Source organism: Chrysochloris asiatica, unplaced genomic scaffold, assembly GCF_000296735.1.
Source record: "Chrysochloris asiatica unplaced genomic scaffold, ChrAsi1.0 scaffold00005, whole genome shotgun sequence".
NCBI lineage: Eukaryota > Metazoa > Chordata > Mammalia > Afrosoricida > Chrysochloridae > Chrysochloris > Chrysochloris asiatica.
In genome coordinates this window covers 5,322,760-5,337,575 of record NW_006408523.1, presented here as the reverse complement: position 1 = coordinate 5,337,575, position 14,816 = coordinate 5,322,760, and the positions used below count along the sequence as shown (strand labels likewise).

The window sequence follows — 14,816 nt, the reverse complement described above, 5'->3', positions numbered from 1 at the left end:
TGGCGGTTCAAACCCACCAGCTGCTCCTTGGAAACCCTGTACAGGGTTGATGACACTTAACAACAACGTAACACTGGGTATGTTATTCTTTCCCCCAACACAACTTTGGGTGGTGTTTCAAGTCTTTGGAGAAACATTTATGACAATATGCGAACTTTCTGTATATCAATGCAAAACTCAATTATAGCGCATTCATTGAACAATCATTAACACTATTCAAGATTCTAATAATAGGGTCTCCTGCCATCTTTGTAAGGAGAGGAAAAGGAACAGACTTACATAGGGGAAGCTGGTATCCCTTAACACTCAGTCTGCGTTCGGACAGACTTACCAAAGACCACAGCCTAACAGCCAAATCAAAGCACCAGCTTTCATTTTCATTAATGTTCTGAAATCCACATTCTCTACAGGTACAAAATGAAACCAAAACACGGAAGAATTGGTGAGATTTTTAATGTGTCAAACACAGCACATGTTTTTAGGTCGACCCAAAGGAGTCTCCAGCAGCTTCCATTAGATTCACAATGGTTCAGACAAGGCCAGTGTGGACACACTACCAAATAGCCCAACGTCAGCTCTTCAAGAGCAGTAATAAATATCAAACTAAAGTGCGGACAGGTGATCAACAACTCTCAAACAGATACTCATCAAAGTGAGGCAAGTCTAATGGATCATTTGATAAAGTTAATGCTGAAGTAGAAAAAAATTCATCAAAAATATCAGTCTTCAAGGAACTCTCCAAGTTTAACGTTCGATCGCAGGAGCCGTTTGTTAGTGAGTCTGCCTGAAAATCATCTGGGTTGTTCTTGGTGGGACTGCAGTAATTGTGGTCCTGCCCCAGGGGTGCACTTTGGGGAACTGTGCTTAGTTCATTGGGTACAGGTGCTGGAATGTGGGTATCTCCCATTTCCAAATACCTAAAGTCAGGTTCCCCACACTCTGGAAGCTCTGTTGGGACAACAGTTGCAGGAGAGAGCAGTTCTGCTAAAATCTCCTCCTGGGTTTGACCACCGTATGGGGAAGTGCTGGGAAGTGGTGTGCATCCGGACTGGCTGTCCGCAACGTCAATCTGATACTGCAGCTCGCTTAACAACTGCTCGATGGATTCGCAGTCATTGGGAGATCCACAGTGGGACCCATCTTCCAAGTTCCCACTAGGAAGCGTTCCATTCTGCGGGGACGACGTGAGAGCAGCTAGTTTCTTCTTTTTTGCCTTGAGTTTTTTAAGAAGTTTTAGTCGCAGCTGGTGTATCTGGCTGTCTACTGAGTCTCCCAGGTTCGCTACAGCACCGCCGTTTTGGTATCCAGAAGAGCTGGGGTTGAGCTGAGCTCCGGGGGCGACACTTTCGTCAATCGCCTTGGGAACGTCAGCATACCTGTGAGAAGCTGTGCATTCTGAGGAGGGCTTACTTGGCGGGGAATGACTACTTGGAGGAGGCTGGCTTGCACGCTGGCGTGCTTTCCTGGAAACCTGGCTGGCCTTCCGGTTTACCCCCTTAGTTTTAAAGCCACCAAAATTACTAGCCCCTTTCACTGCTGGCTGCAAATCAGTTCTCGTGTTCCGTGTGTGAGCTGAGACACAAGGCGGCATGAAAGAAGCACCCTTGCTTAACAGGCCTTTCACCCAACTTCCCACAAACGGCTTCTTCTGACTTTCTTTCACAGGTTGTTTCTGGGCGGACCTCTTCGCCATGGCTGGAGACTCTGTAACAGGCTCTTTTTTCTTCATGGTCAAGCCCTGAGATGCACTGTGTTGTTCTGGCTTTAGCGCCTCAGTTTCTGGTGTGAGGAATGGGCTTAGCTGAGAATCCATCGTAGTTTCTGCTGCCTTTGCTCCCTGCGCAAGGCTGGCAGTAGCATCGACACTCACAGGCTTTGTGACTATAGTGTCTCCTGCATTCAGCTGCAAAGATGGCACGTTTGCAGTCATTGCTCGAGGTGGAACACTGACAGCCACAATTTGGTCACTGGTCATCTTCGCCGTACATGGAGCTGCTACTAAAGAATCCACGAATGATTCTTGTGATGGCAAAGCACGTGGTCCAGCAACTCCTGTCTTTTCTCCCAGAGGTTCACTTTCGAACAGGAACGTTGCAGCATTCGCCTGCATTTCTTCCAAGGTCAACGCTAAAATGTCATCATCAAGCAGATCACTAGCCACAGCTTCACACTGTGGCAGAGCAGGCGGGGCGCCGGACACACCTGAGGGCTGAGTTTCAGAGGACGTCTCAGCCTCAGCAGCTCCGCCCCCAGGGCACACCGGTGGCAGCTCCGACTCCTGACTGCCCTGAGCAGGCTGGTCATTCGTCTTCTGACGCGGCAGGCTGGCAGCTGCTCTATCTGTCATTTCGGACGGTTTTCTTTCCCAAATAACAATATGAATCTCCGAAGCAGGAACTTCAAATCTCTCACGTCTCTCGGAACAGGAGCCTTTTAGGTCATCACATTCAAGCCAACTTCCTGGGAGAGTGGGAGAGAGGGGGAAGAGATTAGACCTTCACTGGCCACCTCCTTAGGCCCCTTCCCTTTAGGTGCCTGGACTGCTGACCAGACCAGAGGAGGACATGCCGAAGCATGTCCTTCCCCCCCTCGGGCCGCCACTTCTATCGGCCAAATGTTAAAATCTTTTTTTTTTCTGGATAACAAAGGCTATGGACTTACATACCCACATGTTTGAAGGAAAAACAAAACAAAAACTGAAGTAAATTTGCACTTTTCCCCTACAATTCAAGATGGAAGTATAATATTTAAATTTGTGGCTCAGACTACAACCATGTCAAAAATCGAAGCTGTTTCGTATATATGAATGCTCAGTTAAATACAGCATCTGACCTCAGGTACCAACATCTGTTTCAATTCTTATTTCATTTCTGAGTTTCCGTGGAAATGGTGTGATGAATGACAAGGGACGAGTTTAAGGGCTAGGACCAGTCTACTGACAATGCTGAGGGGCTCAGATCAGATGTGTGAAGAGCCCCTTACTCTGAGCAGGTGGTCATCGGTGGCTGTCTCAGCCAGCATGGCTCCCCAGGGGGCTGCGGGACCAGGACTCATGATGGAGTGAGGTTAGGGATGAGGAGACCATCAGTTTCAACAAAAAGGGAAGTGGCCAGATGCTGGTGGGTGGTGTGGGGTGAAGGGAAGGAAGGCGTGTTTTCATATTTATAGTTCGCTTAATACCACATGGTAATTTGGGAAATGTTAACTATAAATGTGGACAGGTAACAGCTTTTAAATAATAACCAATTACATGAGCTCCTATTGCTGATATTTCCAAACAAGCCACATGCCCACTGTATAAAACAATATCCATGCATCTACAAAATGGAAATGGATGGAAAAAGCATTCAATTTCATGGAAATGGGGCACAGCAAATATGTCACAGACTCCAGATTTCTGTCAAGCGGCATCATTTTGTTGCCGTGTGCAGTTGAGTCCCATGGGAGAGCACAGGGAACCAGAGTGACAAAGCTCACAAAATTCATGTTCTGCATCCTACTGAGTTGAGGTGCATCTGGGATCTTAAAAACTTTAAAGCGACCATGTAAGACAGAAACTTGTCAGAAGCAAAAAAGTATGAAGACAACCAAAATCACAAAGAAACAAGTCTGTAGTAAGTTCAGCAGTGTACAAAAAAGCCACAACTTTAACTACCCTGAGACCAGAAGAACTAGCTGGTACCCGGCTGCCACCACTAAGGGGCCTGACTGGATGGAGCACTATAGATATTCTCCTTAGAACCAGAGAGAAATGCAGACTAAATCTCAAAGTCATCAATCCGACTAGACTGACAGGCAGGGCCACTGAGACCCTCTTCAAACTTAGAGCCCGAGAGACTGAGAGCTGCTTCTAACAGAAAAGCTGAGTGGCACAGAAAACAAAGGACCCACTAGATCAGTGCTCTCCTAAAACACACCAAGAAGAGCCCATACCTACTCCCAGTGACCCCACCGCTCCCAGCAGAACTGCTCCTCAGGGGTTTCAAAGACCGTAAATCTTTACAGGAGCAGCCAACCTCATCTTGCTCCCACAGAGCGGCTGGTGGGTTCAAAGTGTCGACCTTTTGTTTAGTGGCCCACTGTTTAACCCCCTGTGGTGACAGGTTAGGAGGCCAAATGGGCAAGCATTTATTTCAAAGCAAAGATGAGGAGATGAAGGGGCAGGCAACCCAGAGTCTGGAAATGGGAAGACCAGAACTCCAGAATGAGGATGCGGTCACACTATGAGAAATGCACTCATCACTTTCTGCAGAAACTGTCAAGGGAACCCAACTTGCCGTGTAAACGTTCACAAAAAAACAGAACAAAATTTTATTAAAAAAAAATAGGGAAAAAAAAAGGTAAAAGTTTTATTATTTTTAAACTAGCATTTCATTTCCATGTTTATTACCATAAAAGAAGCCATGTGAACACTTACCATTAGCATCTAAGACCCAGGTTATGAAATGATTGTTCGCTTGGTACTGAATTACTGAAGTGACTTGGTAAAGAGAGTCTTCAAAATGAAACGAAAGCCGCTGTAAGTCCTGATGAGGTAGGCCTTCCACGAAGTGCACCATGAAGATGGGGGACACTCTGGGGAGAAGAAAAAGAAGGGAAGGCAGACGAGTTCAGTGCCGCGGTACTGAGGCTACGACATCACGCAAACACTAATCTATCAGGACTAAGTGCACTCATTTTTCTTGGGAACCTCCAGATGTGAGTCTTCACCAGAAACAGAGAACTCGCACCAACCAGGCCTCAGAACAGCCTTGCTGGTGGTCAGAAGCCATCACCTACAGTATGGTTTACACACGGCACGTTAACTGGCAGGAACTCTGCCAGCAGCGGCACTATTCAGGAGCAAAAATAGATCTCTTAGTAGCTGGTGGGCAGAATCAAAGGCCCAAACCCACACCTTAGAGAATGCTCTTGGCTGCCAAGTGTCCAAATCAGTTGCTTTTCTTGTGGGGTGGGGTTGTCAATACGCAAAACAAAGTAGCAAACCTAAGACAGCTAAATACACTGTAAGAACAAACAACAAAACACTACCAGCATACCAATCATTTGGCCTATTTTAGTTATTACAGAAATTAACATTTTTGTTTGGTATCTAAGTCTTAATCTGTCACTAGGCAGAGCACAAAACACAACGTACTGGTAGATTTAACGATAAGCTTCCAAATATCCACAGTCCACCACTGCCATGGAGTAGATCTTAACTCACAGCGACCCTATTGGGTGGAGAACTGTTCCTTGGGGCTCCCTAACTTTAGGGGAGCAGACTGCCTCAACTTTCTCCCATTGCTGGGTTTGAACCCTGTGGTTAACTGCCTGCCTAATGCCTCATTTGCAGTGCTACCAAGGCTTATCCCAAACATCCATAATTCCAGAAAAACGTATTTTACATTTATAGTAACATGTCACACAAGAAAATAAAAAACAAAGATGGGCTTAAAAATGGCTAAGTTTAACAAAGCTCTCAGGATTTAAGGAAAATGTCAAACATCTCCTTTCTCAATATTTGAACAGCTGTCAAAACTTACTTAGCTTTATCAAAATGTATTCAGCTGAAATGAACTTTGAATCCATGTCCAAAACGCCTATCTTCAGACTGACTAGGGATAAACTGTAAATTAGCTCCTGCCAATCATTCTGTTGAAGAATAGTCAAGTCTTCAAAACTTATTAAAAGTCCTGCAAAACTCTACTTGTAATGCTAAACTCTCTCCCATTGCTTTTAAAAATCACACCTTATTTTACCAAATCTCAGACATCAATGATTGTACAACATACCACTAGGGAAGAATAAGACCAACAAACAAAAACCACAAACCCTCACTGCCACTGAGTCTATTCTGACTCATAGCGAGCCTGTGTAGAGGGATTCTGAGGCTGCAAATCTTTATGGGAGCAGAGCCTCATCTCTCTCCTGTGGAGCAACCGGTAGGTTTGAACTGCCGGCCTATGGTTAGCAGTTCAGTGCTTATCCTACAAAATCAGCAGGCTTCTGTCTGTGGAAGAATGCTGCCAAGTGAACCATACCATGGCACCAACTTGGCAGCTGCCTCTTTAGATTACGAATATTTCGTTCCTATGGCTTCATGTAACACCTTTCAAGATAGCCACCGAAGCTAGTTACTAAAATTTCCCCTGTAGATCCCTACACTGGCCAATCCGGGAAATGGTTTGTTTGCAGACATGCTTATTAACGCCAAGAAACACAATACTGCACAGACACCACCTGGCACATTTTTATGCTTCCTAGGCACCCCAAGCCTTCTACAACATCCTTCTGTAAATGACGTAAAACCTGCTCCTCCCAGCATTCTTCTGTGGGCACAGATGCTCCAACTCTCATTAAACACAAGAGAACATCCCTAGACATCAACAAGTCATTTGTCAGAAAATCCCAATAAGGTGGGAATTTGATTTTCTTATCCAGCCAAAATAGAGAACAATTTGTGCAATTACATCAATTCAAAAGCAGTCTCTTACACCAGCCCAAGAAGCAACTCGTCCACTTGAACTATGGCCTCATTTGCCCCGAGACCAGACGACTAGACAGTGCCAGCTACGGAGTGGTCAGTTCTTGATTGTGTTTTGCTATCGCTTCACCCAGACACTGACAAAACCCTCACCATACCCTCTCCACACAACTTTCGATCTCTGTGAAATTTCATAAATTCCAAATGTGCTTCCCTCTCCTGTATTGAACATCTCTGAGACTGGGAAACCCTTTACAACACATGGCCCACAGATTAGTAGGTAACATTTCCATCCTAAAGGCATACAATAAAACCAAGTATCAAACAATGGCATTTTGGGGTCAGCCAAGTAAAGCTAAGTGTTATATTCGCATCCCTTCTTCTCTTCTAAGCTCAGTTTCCTTTTGGAGTGAGCGGGTGTCCCACAAAGCTCTACTCTTGTCCTACCACTATTCTGGGAGTCTCACTTCCAGTCTCTGAGGTAAGGGTACAACTTCCTCCCCAGGTTGGAGCTGAATTTTGTTTGTTCCTAGGCTTCTTCCTCCCTGCAATACCAGCAGACACAGTAAAAAATGAGCTCAGAGTGAGGAAACTGTTAGGTTTCACCTGAGCCATGGGAAAATTGAATGGGAGGGAGTTAACAGCACAGACCCAAGACAAGAGTCAACTACAGATTTCCTGCCAAAATCCCTTTGCATTATTCGCCTCCCTAACTTGGAGTTCAACCCATCACATTATAAGGTTCTAGCTAAAGGAAAGGGTGGTAGTGCTGTAGGATAAGCACTGGTAAGCGGTTCGAGCCCCCCAGCTGCTCCGGATTGGAACAATGAGGCTTTCTGCTCCCACAAAGATTTACAGCCCCAGAAACCCTACACAGGGTTGCTATGAGTTGGAACCGACTCAATAGGGCTCAGCAAGACCACTACCACTTAGGGGGAAAAACCAAAAGGAAACGAATGGTTCAAGAAGTCATACAACCCAAAGACAGAAGCAGAACATCGGCAAATGCCCAAAAAGCCTTCAATCACCCTCTCAAACGATGCAATGATTCATGTTTCAGAAAATTCTAATAATGTGCATTCAATATATGTACTTGTCAACTGTACTAATGTAGGTTTTAGGGAGAAAAAAACCCCTTCAAATTAGTTTTTCAACTTCATTATATGTTAGCTCTATTACACATCATTGTTTGAACGATTTCAGGCCCTCAGTCAATTAAGAAGTATGAATGAGATCACCTGAAATTCAAATAGAATCGATCCACATTAGTTGTAACAAGAAAACTGACCTTTAGAGAAATTCAATTGTTCAACAAAGATTTACATGCTATATTCTTTGCAGGTCATTGAGGGATTTTATAAATGATGAAGAATTTTCTGACAAACAACTAATACTTAAAAAGCAGAATTTTAGTCTTTGTCAAGCCTTCAACAAAACAGACCAAAAATGCCAGCCTTCCTCTTACACTGCCCACCCTTTCCTTGACAAGAAGTTGTTTAATGTCACTGGGAACACAAGTTGAAATAAATAAGCCTAAACAGCGCCAGTCTAGGCAACGACTCGGCCAGATCCTGTGGCAGCAATGAAAAGTTCACTTCTGAAATCTGGTGCTTCACGTCAACAATAGGAATACAACCCTAAATCACTCACTGGAAAAAACCTAGCACATTGGCCCACACTCGATAGAGTGACCTAATTATCAATGACACCTTTTTCTAAGCAAGCCTTCAAGTGGAAACACATTCCAGATGTGGTTTATCTGATTAGGTGATCAGGGAACTTATCAGCGATGTCTATCTTTAGGACGCTAAAAGACTGAACACCATATAATGATGTTGTTGTTGTTGTTGTTAGGTGCCATCAAGTCGATACCGACACATAGTGACACTATGCACAACAGAACGAAACACTGTCTGATCCTGGGCCAACCTTAACAGTTATTGCCATGCTTGAGCACATTGATGCTGCCACCTTGCTAATTCATCTCTCTGGGGGTCTTCCTCTCCCTCTCTGACCTAGGCCTAATTATTTTTAAGTTACCCCTAAAAACTATACTAAATTTGTTTCTAAACTCTGTTATTGCTGTTGCCAAGTACCAGTGAGTTGATTCCAACTCATAGTGATCCTGTATAGGGTTTCTGAGGATCAGCTGGTGGGTTTGAACTGCCAATCTTGAGGTTAGCAGTCCAGCACTCATCCTACAGCGCCACACCAGGAGTCTTCTAAACTCCATTGCTGTTGTTAAGTGCCATCAGGTTGGTTCTGACTCAAAAACCCTATATAGGGTTTCTGAGATCAGCTGGTGGGTTTGAATCACCGACCTGGTGGTTCAAATTGAACTTACATTCCAGTTCATTATTCTGCAGTGCCACACCAACACGTCATTAGACACCAACAAATCAAGTTACACAATTTTAAAACAAAATACTATACCGACCTTGTCTTATACATTTACAACATTTCAGTAAAATTTTACATACTAATTTAATTGCTTTCGAAAGATTACAAGGAGTGTCCAAATAAGTAAGTCTGCTTATAAATCAGCCCACTAAAGGACAGCCTTCCAGATTACAGCATCAATCTGTAATCCTAGCTACATAATTAAAAAATGTTTCAACGCAACCCATTAAACAGATCCAACAAAATAACAGTGTAAGTTTACATCTTCAATACTGGGGCTTGAGAAAAAGCAGGGATAAACACTTTCATGGAATTACATGGATGGCAAAACTTACATGCAGCTGCCCCAACCCCTCCCCTCCCCTCCCCTCCTCATTAAGGAAGCGAGCTTAAAATATAATAAAAAGATCTCCCCTCTAAACATTGATAAAGAAAGGGGAAGGAGATTTAAAAAGACACAAGAATGAACAGTTGAAGACTAAAAGCCAACAGAAGAGTGGGGACTTGCCCAGCAGGAGGGAGCACGCCACCACAGAGACACTAAGAGTGGTACACGGACAACCAGAGCATAGCTGACCCACAGAACCCTGAGAAGTCTCTCAGTAATTACAGGACACAGGAATGCGGAATGTGGGGGGTCTGTTGCAGACCGTCCAGACCCGGTCAGGAGTTCGAGGCCCTGTGGGCCCAAGTGTTGCAGCCCATACAGGCCGCAGGCTCTGAGGAACAGACTCTAGTCACCTGGCAGTCATAGCAAATTGTTTTTCATCTTAGTATCCAGTTAGGTTTGTTATTAATAAATGCAGACATGAAGCCTTGATATCCACAGATAAATGTGATATTTTCCTAAAAGCCAAGACTGTAAAATTCCAGGAACAGGCAAAGTTCTTCCCTCAGAGAATTCAATCAAAGTAAATTGGGTGGCTCCCCGGTCTCTGTTCTAAGGACAATAGGACTCCCCTGCCTAAAGTATTTCCAGGTGCAGGCCATTCACCTAGGTGCCTGGCTTCTTCCTGCAAACCTGGCCCAGGCAGCCAACACAATGGGAATCCTTCCAATCCTCCTTCTCTTTCCCCCACTTAAGGATAGGTGCTAAAAGGTATGTTAATTAAGCTTGAGAAACCAAGTTGCTATTAAGCTTGAGAAATCAAGTTGCGGTCATGAGACTCGAAACTGCTAATTACGATGTAAAGTTGCCGGAATGTCTGGAAAATTACGTATGTTAGCTGTACCTTGTCTTAGTCCCTCCCAGCTTTGTGTGAAGCTCCTCCCCTAAATAAAACAGAGGCACAGACCGACCCAGGTGTGCATTATGACTGGCAAGGCGTGCGTTACAGCATGCAGGGGGCTCAGTCTAGCATTGCAACCATATTGCCTGCTTAGCCAAAATGTTACTATGCAGGAAATTACGGCCTTCCTGGCTGAGATGTTTGCAATGCAGGATTGGCCTGATGCCAGTCCCACATCCACCCTGGTTTCGGAGTGTTTCTTTGTCTCCCTCTTTGTGTCTTTCTGTGTATTCGTTCTATATCTTTACCCGCCACCAGATATCTCCACCTCGTGAACCAAAAACCTATGTTGAGGCGGGTCCCCGACAGTGGTCGCTGACAGGGTGCAAACAACACCCCCATGTGGTAGGCCCAAAGAGGAATCAACGCAGAATGGAAGGCTGACCCAGAAAAGCTTAGGGTTTCAGTAGCTGGGGGTGAGGAGGGGGGACGACTCAAAGATGGAAGCATTAATATTTGGAAAATTTATTACAGAGGTTTGAAGAATTTGGGGGGGGAAATACCAATAAATACATTTTCTTTAAAATGTAATAAGTCAAAGAAAAGAGTTCTAAATGTGATGCTGTGAGTTAATGGGCTGGACTGCAAACTCAGTTTGAATCGCAGGTCGCCAGTGGCTCCCATTCCTTGAAAACACAACACAGGGTCGCTGAGTCAGATTCTAGTAGGTGGCATTTAACATCACCACCAACAGAAACGAAACACAAGCATGTACAGCACCTGGCTTAAGAGGGAACTGCCTATGTACACTCATAACAAACACAACTGATAGAAGAAATAAACACACAACACAACCTACCACACTGGGGAAACATACAACTCAACCTACCACACCAGGGGACCACATTACACAACCTATCACATTAGAAGAACACACAATACAACCTATCACACTGGGGGGGGGGGGGAGACACACAGCACAACCTATCACACCGGGAAAACACACAGCACAACCTATCACACACCAGGGGACCACCCAACACAACATTTCACTCTGGGGGGCTGGAGGAATGGGATACACACACTCAGCACAACTTATCACAGCAGGATAACACACAACACAACCTATCACACCGGAGGAACACACAATACATTATCATACTGTGAGGCCACACAACCTATCACACCAGGAGAACACACAATACACCTATCATACCGGGAGAATAGTGATATCGGGAGAGACAAACAAGATGAGCCCAATCATGGGTATGGTGGTGGTGGTTATGTGCCATGGAGTCAGTTCCAACTCATAGCGACCCTGAACAGGGTTTCTGAGGCTGTAAATCTTTACGGGAGCAGAAAGCCTCATCTTTCTCCTGCAGAACAACTGGTAGTTTTGAACTGCTGACCTTGCAGTTCAAAGCCCAATTCTTCACCACTACACTACCAGAGCTCCTTAGACATGGGTATGTTGTTGTTGTTGTGTGCCGTGGAATCGATTCCGACTCATAGTGACCCTTGTACAGGGTTTCCGAGGCTGTAAATCTTTACGGGAGCAGAAAGCCTCATCTTTCTCCTGCAGAACAGCTGGTAGTTTTGAACTGTTGACCTTGCGGTTCGCAGCCCGACAGTGCCTAATAAAAGAAGACTAGACTGCATAGGGACCCGGGGGTGGCACTGTAGAGTAAGTACTAGACTGTGAACCACAGGGTTGGTGGTTCAAACCAGCTCCTCCTCAGAGATCCTTACAGGGTCACTATGAGTCGGACCCAATTCCCCAACAATAAGACTTCAGAGAATAATATTACAAGCACACCATTTTGAAAACGCTAGTTAAATACAAACTTCAAGGGTTTAAATTTAAAACAGATGCCTGAGGAGAGGTTGGGAGAAGGGACTGCTCTGTGATACATTTAAGCCTTTGGGCACAATGACATTCATTGAGAATGTATTACTTGAAATAATTTCTGAAGGGTTTCTTGGCTCATCCAAATGCATCAGAGGTTAACATCCCAAGTTCTTTATCAAATTATATGTCAAAACATTTCTTTCATGTACAGTTAGAGATAAGGAAGACTGAAGATGAAGGGAAAGAGTACGTACATAAGTGTTTGTGTGTAACACAGAAAGACAAACTGCCTAAAATGGAATGGGGCTTCCACTGATATGGAAAAAAGTCATCCTACCAGCCCTTCCAATGAGAACCAACAGAAAAGTACAATCAAATATAAGAACCCATCTGCTCAAAGGCAGCAGAATGCTTACAAGATGAAGAATTAGCAGGCTGGGCAGCCTGGGAGATGAAAATGCAGAGAGATGAGCCGGGAGCTCATGTTTGAATCATCAAAGTTCTTGAAATTAGATTCAGGTAATCCCGGAATTCTAGTGACTCCAGCCACTTGGCAGGAGAGAAAAATGGAAGCTTAATCTCCCCCAAAGGGAGAGAAAAGGCAAAAGATGAAAAAACACTGGGAGTCTAAGTCGGCTCTTGAGGGGTATTTCGGCTGAGACGACTCGCTGCCTGGCTGCAGTGAGACAGACAGCATTGAACAATTCAAAACCGTGTCAGCCCAGACTCCTCAAGGGCAGGCTGCAGTTATCACGTTCAATTCCATGCACTGAAAAATTTTAAATCCACCTTAAGTTTGTTCAAAAACTTACAGAGCAATTTTAAACTCACTTTTCCAATGCCATTTTTCGTATTTGTGACTGGTTGCTGCAATTGTTACACGGGCCAAGATGGGCAGCGTTAAGTGGGTGCCACTCAGGGATGACATGTGTAAAGGTGACGAGGGTCTTCATACACCTATAAAGAAAGAGGCAATACAAATTCACTGACAAAGGAACTCAACATGAAGCCAGTGTCTATGTCCTCCCAAAGCAGACCCGAAACATGGCAGTGGGCTCCCTGTGGAGTCGCACCACGTTAATTCCCGAGAGTGTTTAGACTTGAGATGAAGCAGGAAAACCTTATTCTAAGGAAGCGTTTCTCATCGGCAAGATCATGGACTTCCAGCACCAAATCAGTCTGTGTTGGAAAGGGCTGTCCTCTGTACCACAGTCTATCTGCCCTCTCCACCCATTAGATACCAGGAGCAGCCCCCACCCCCAGCTGTGCCAAACAACATGCGCCTATGCCCCTAGACACTGGCTAATGTCTCTAGTGGAGAATCATTGTTCTAGGTTTTCAGAACGTTTTTAATTCACAACAGCAAAAAGACGGAGTCAGCCTAAACGCTAATCAATGGATGAGTGGATAAACAAACTGTAGTATACACACACATACTAGAATACTATGCAACGTTGAAGATTTAACAATCAATCTATGAAGCACCTCACAACATCAATGAACCTGGAGGACACTGTACTGAGTGAAATTAAGAGTCACAAAGGACAAATATTCACTGTTGTGAAAACACAAGAAAAGGCTTCATACTAAAAGAAACCTTCTTTCAAGTTTACCAGGGGTGGGAAGGAAGAAGAATAATTCACTGGATAGAGTTAGACACATGTCAACTTGGGTGACTGGAAGGGTAATATACAAGAAGAGCAAGGGTAATATGCAAGAAAAGGGAGACTGGCAGGAGAATGATGAAGACAGAGGCAGATATACAAAGGATAAAGGAGAGAGAGAGGTAAATATTGATACATACACAACCTTAGAACAACAGTGTTCTGTGAGTAGATTCATGGACAGAAACACAGGCTGAATGGGTACAGGAGGAAGAGTGGGAGAATATCCACACATATATAAATGAGTTTTTGAAAGACGGTATTTATACCTGAGGATTTCCCTTTCCTGTAAACACAACTATGAATGTGGTTGAGCAGACAGGGGACAAAATGATGAAAACTTCTTAGATATTATCAAACATGACACAGGACCAAAGTGTCAAGGGACACCATAGTCAACTGGTAAACATAGTCCACAAAGACAATGTTCTACAGTCTACTATAACATCTGGGGTCTTAAAAGTTCCTTATCGGCAGTCTAAGGAGCAGCTATTAGTCTCTCCATGTGTGGAAGAAACAAGAGTGATGAGAACTGAAGATGCATGGAGTCAATGAGTCCACTGGACTAATGGAACATGTGAATACCAGTCTCCAGGACTCTGAGATGGTAAAAATTAAATGGTGAATGGCTACCACAACCAGCTGCCTTGTAAAGGATCACATTAGAAGGTCCCAGAAAGAGTGGGAAGAAATGTAGAACAAAACACAAAATTATTTTAAAAAAAGAGAGAGAGAGAGACTGAGCTTAATGATCAGAAAAAGACTGGAGGAACCCAAGACTGTGGCCCTTGATCATCCTTCACATCTAGAAAGGAACTCACTCTTGTGGGTCGATTTTCAGTCAAGTCCTAGATGGCTATATAGGGGGGATAACGACAGTAGTAAGGTATATTCACCATGGAATGGTCAATCGTTCAAAATGAATAGGGCAGCATTTACCTAAGGACCAAGTTGAGAAGGGGTGGGAAGGAGGGTGGAATGGAAACAGGAGCCACAGGGAGGAAGCAGGGTTTAACTATTGTTCCATGGAAGGAATTGCAATCATTGTGATGAAACAAAGTGTAGGATTTATTGAATCTTGTCTGATGATCTTGTCTGTAAACCTTCACTTGACTCACAATGAAGTTTAAAAATAAAAATAAAATGGAAGCTCAGTCACAGATACGCACACTATAATTAAGGTGCAACTTTTTAGGAAACAATGTTAG

The 14,816-nt window shown here is 44.2% G+C and overlaps 1 protein-coding gene across 1 annotated transcript in view; it reads right to left on the bottom strand.

Moving 5' to 3' along the window:
• Window positions 1–622: 622 nt before the first annotated feature.
• Window positions 623–14,816, bottom strand: part of USPL1 (ubiquitin specific peptidase like 1) — a 47,980-nt gene continuing 33,786 nt past the window's right edge. The window contains exons 6-8 of the mRNA XM_006832047.1: window positions 12,776–12,901; window positions 4,418–4,575; window positions 623–2,460 (exon numbers count right to left, since the gene is read on the bottom strand). Of these exons, the coding sequence (XP_006832110.1) occupies window positions 623–2,460; window positions 4,418–4,575; window positions 12,776–12,901 (2,122 nt within the window). The remainder of the gene's footprint in view (window positions 2,461–4,417; window positions 4,576–12,775; window positions 12,902–14,816) is intronic.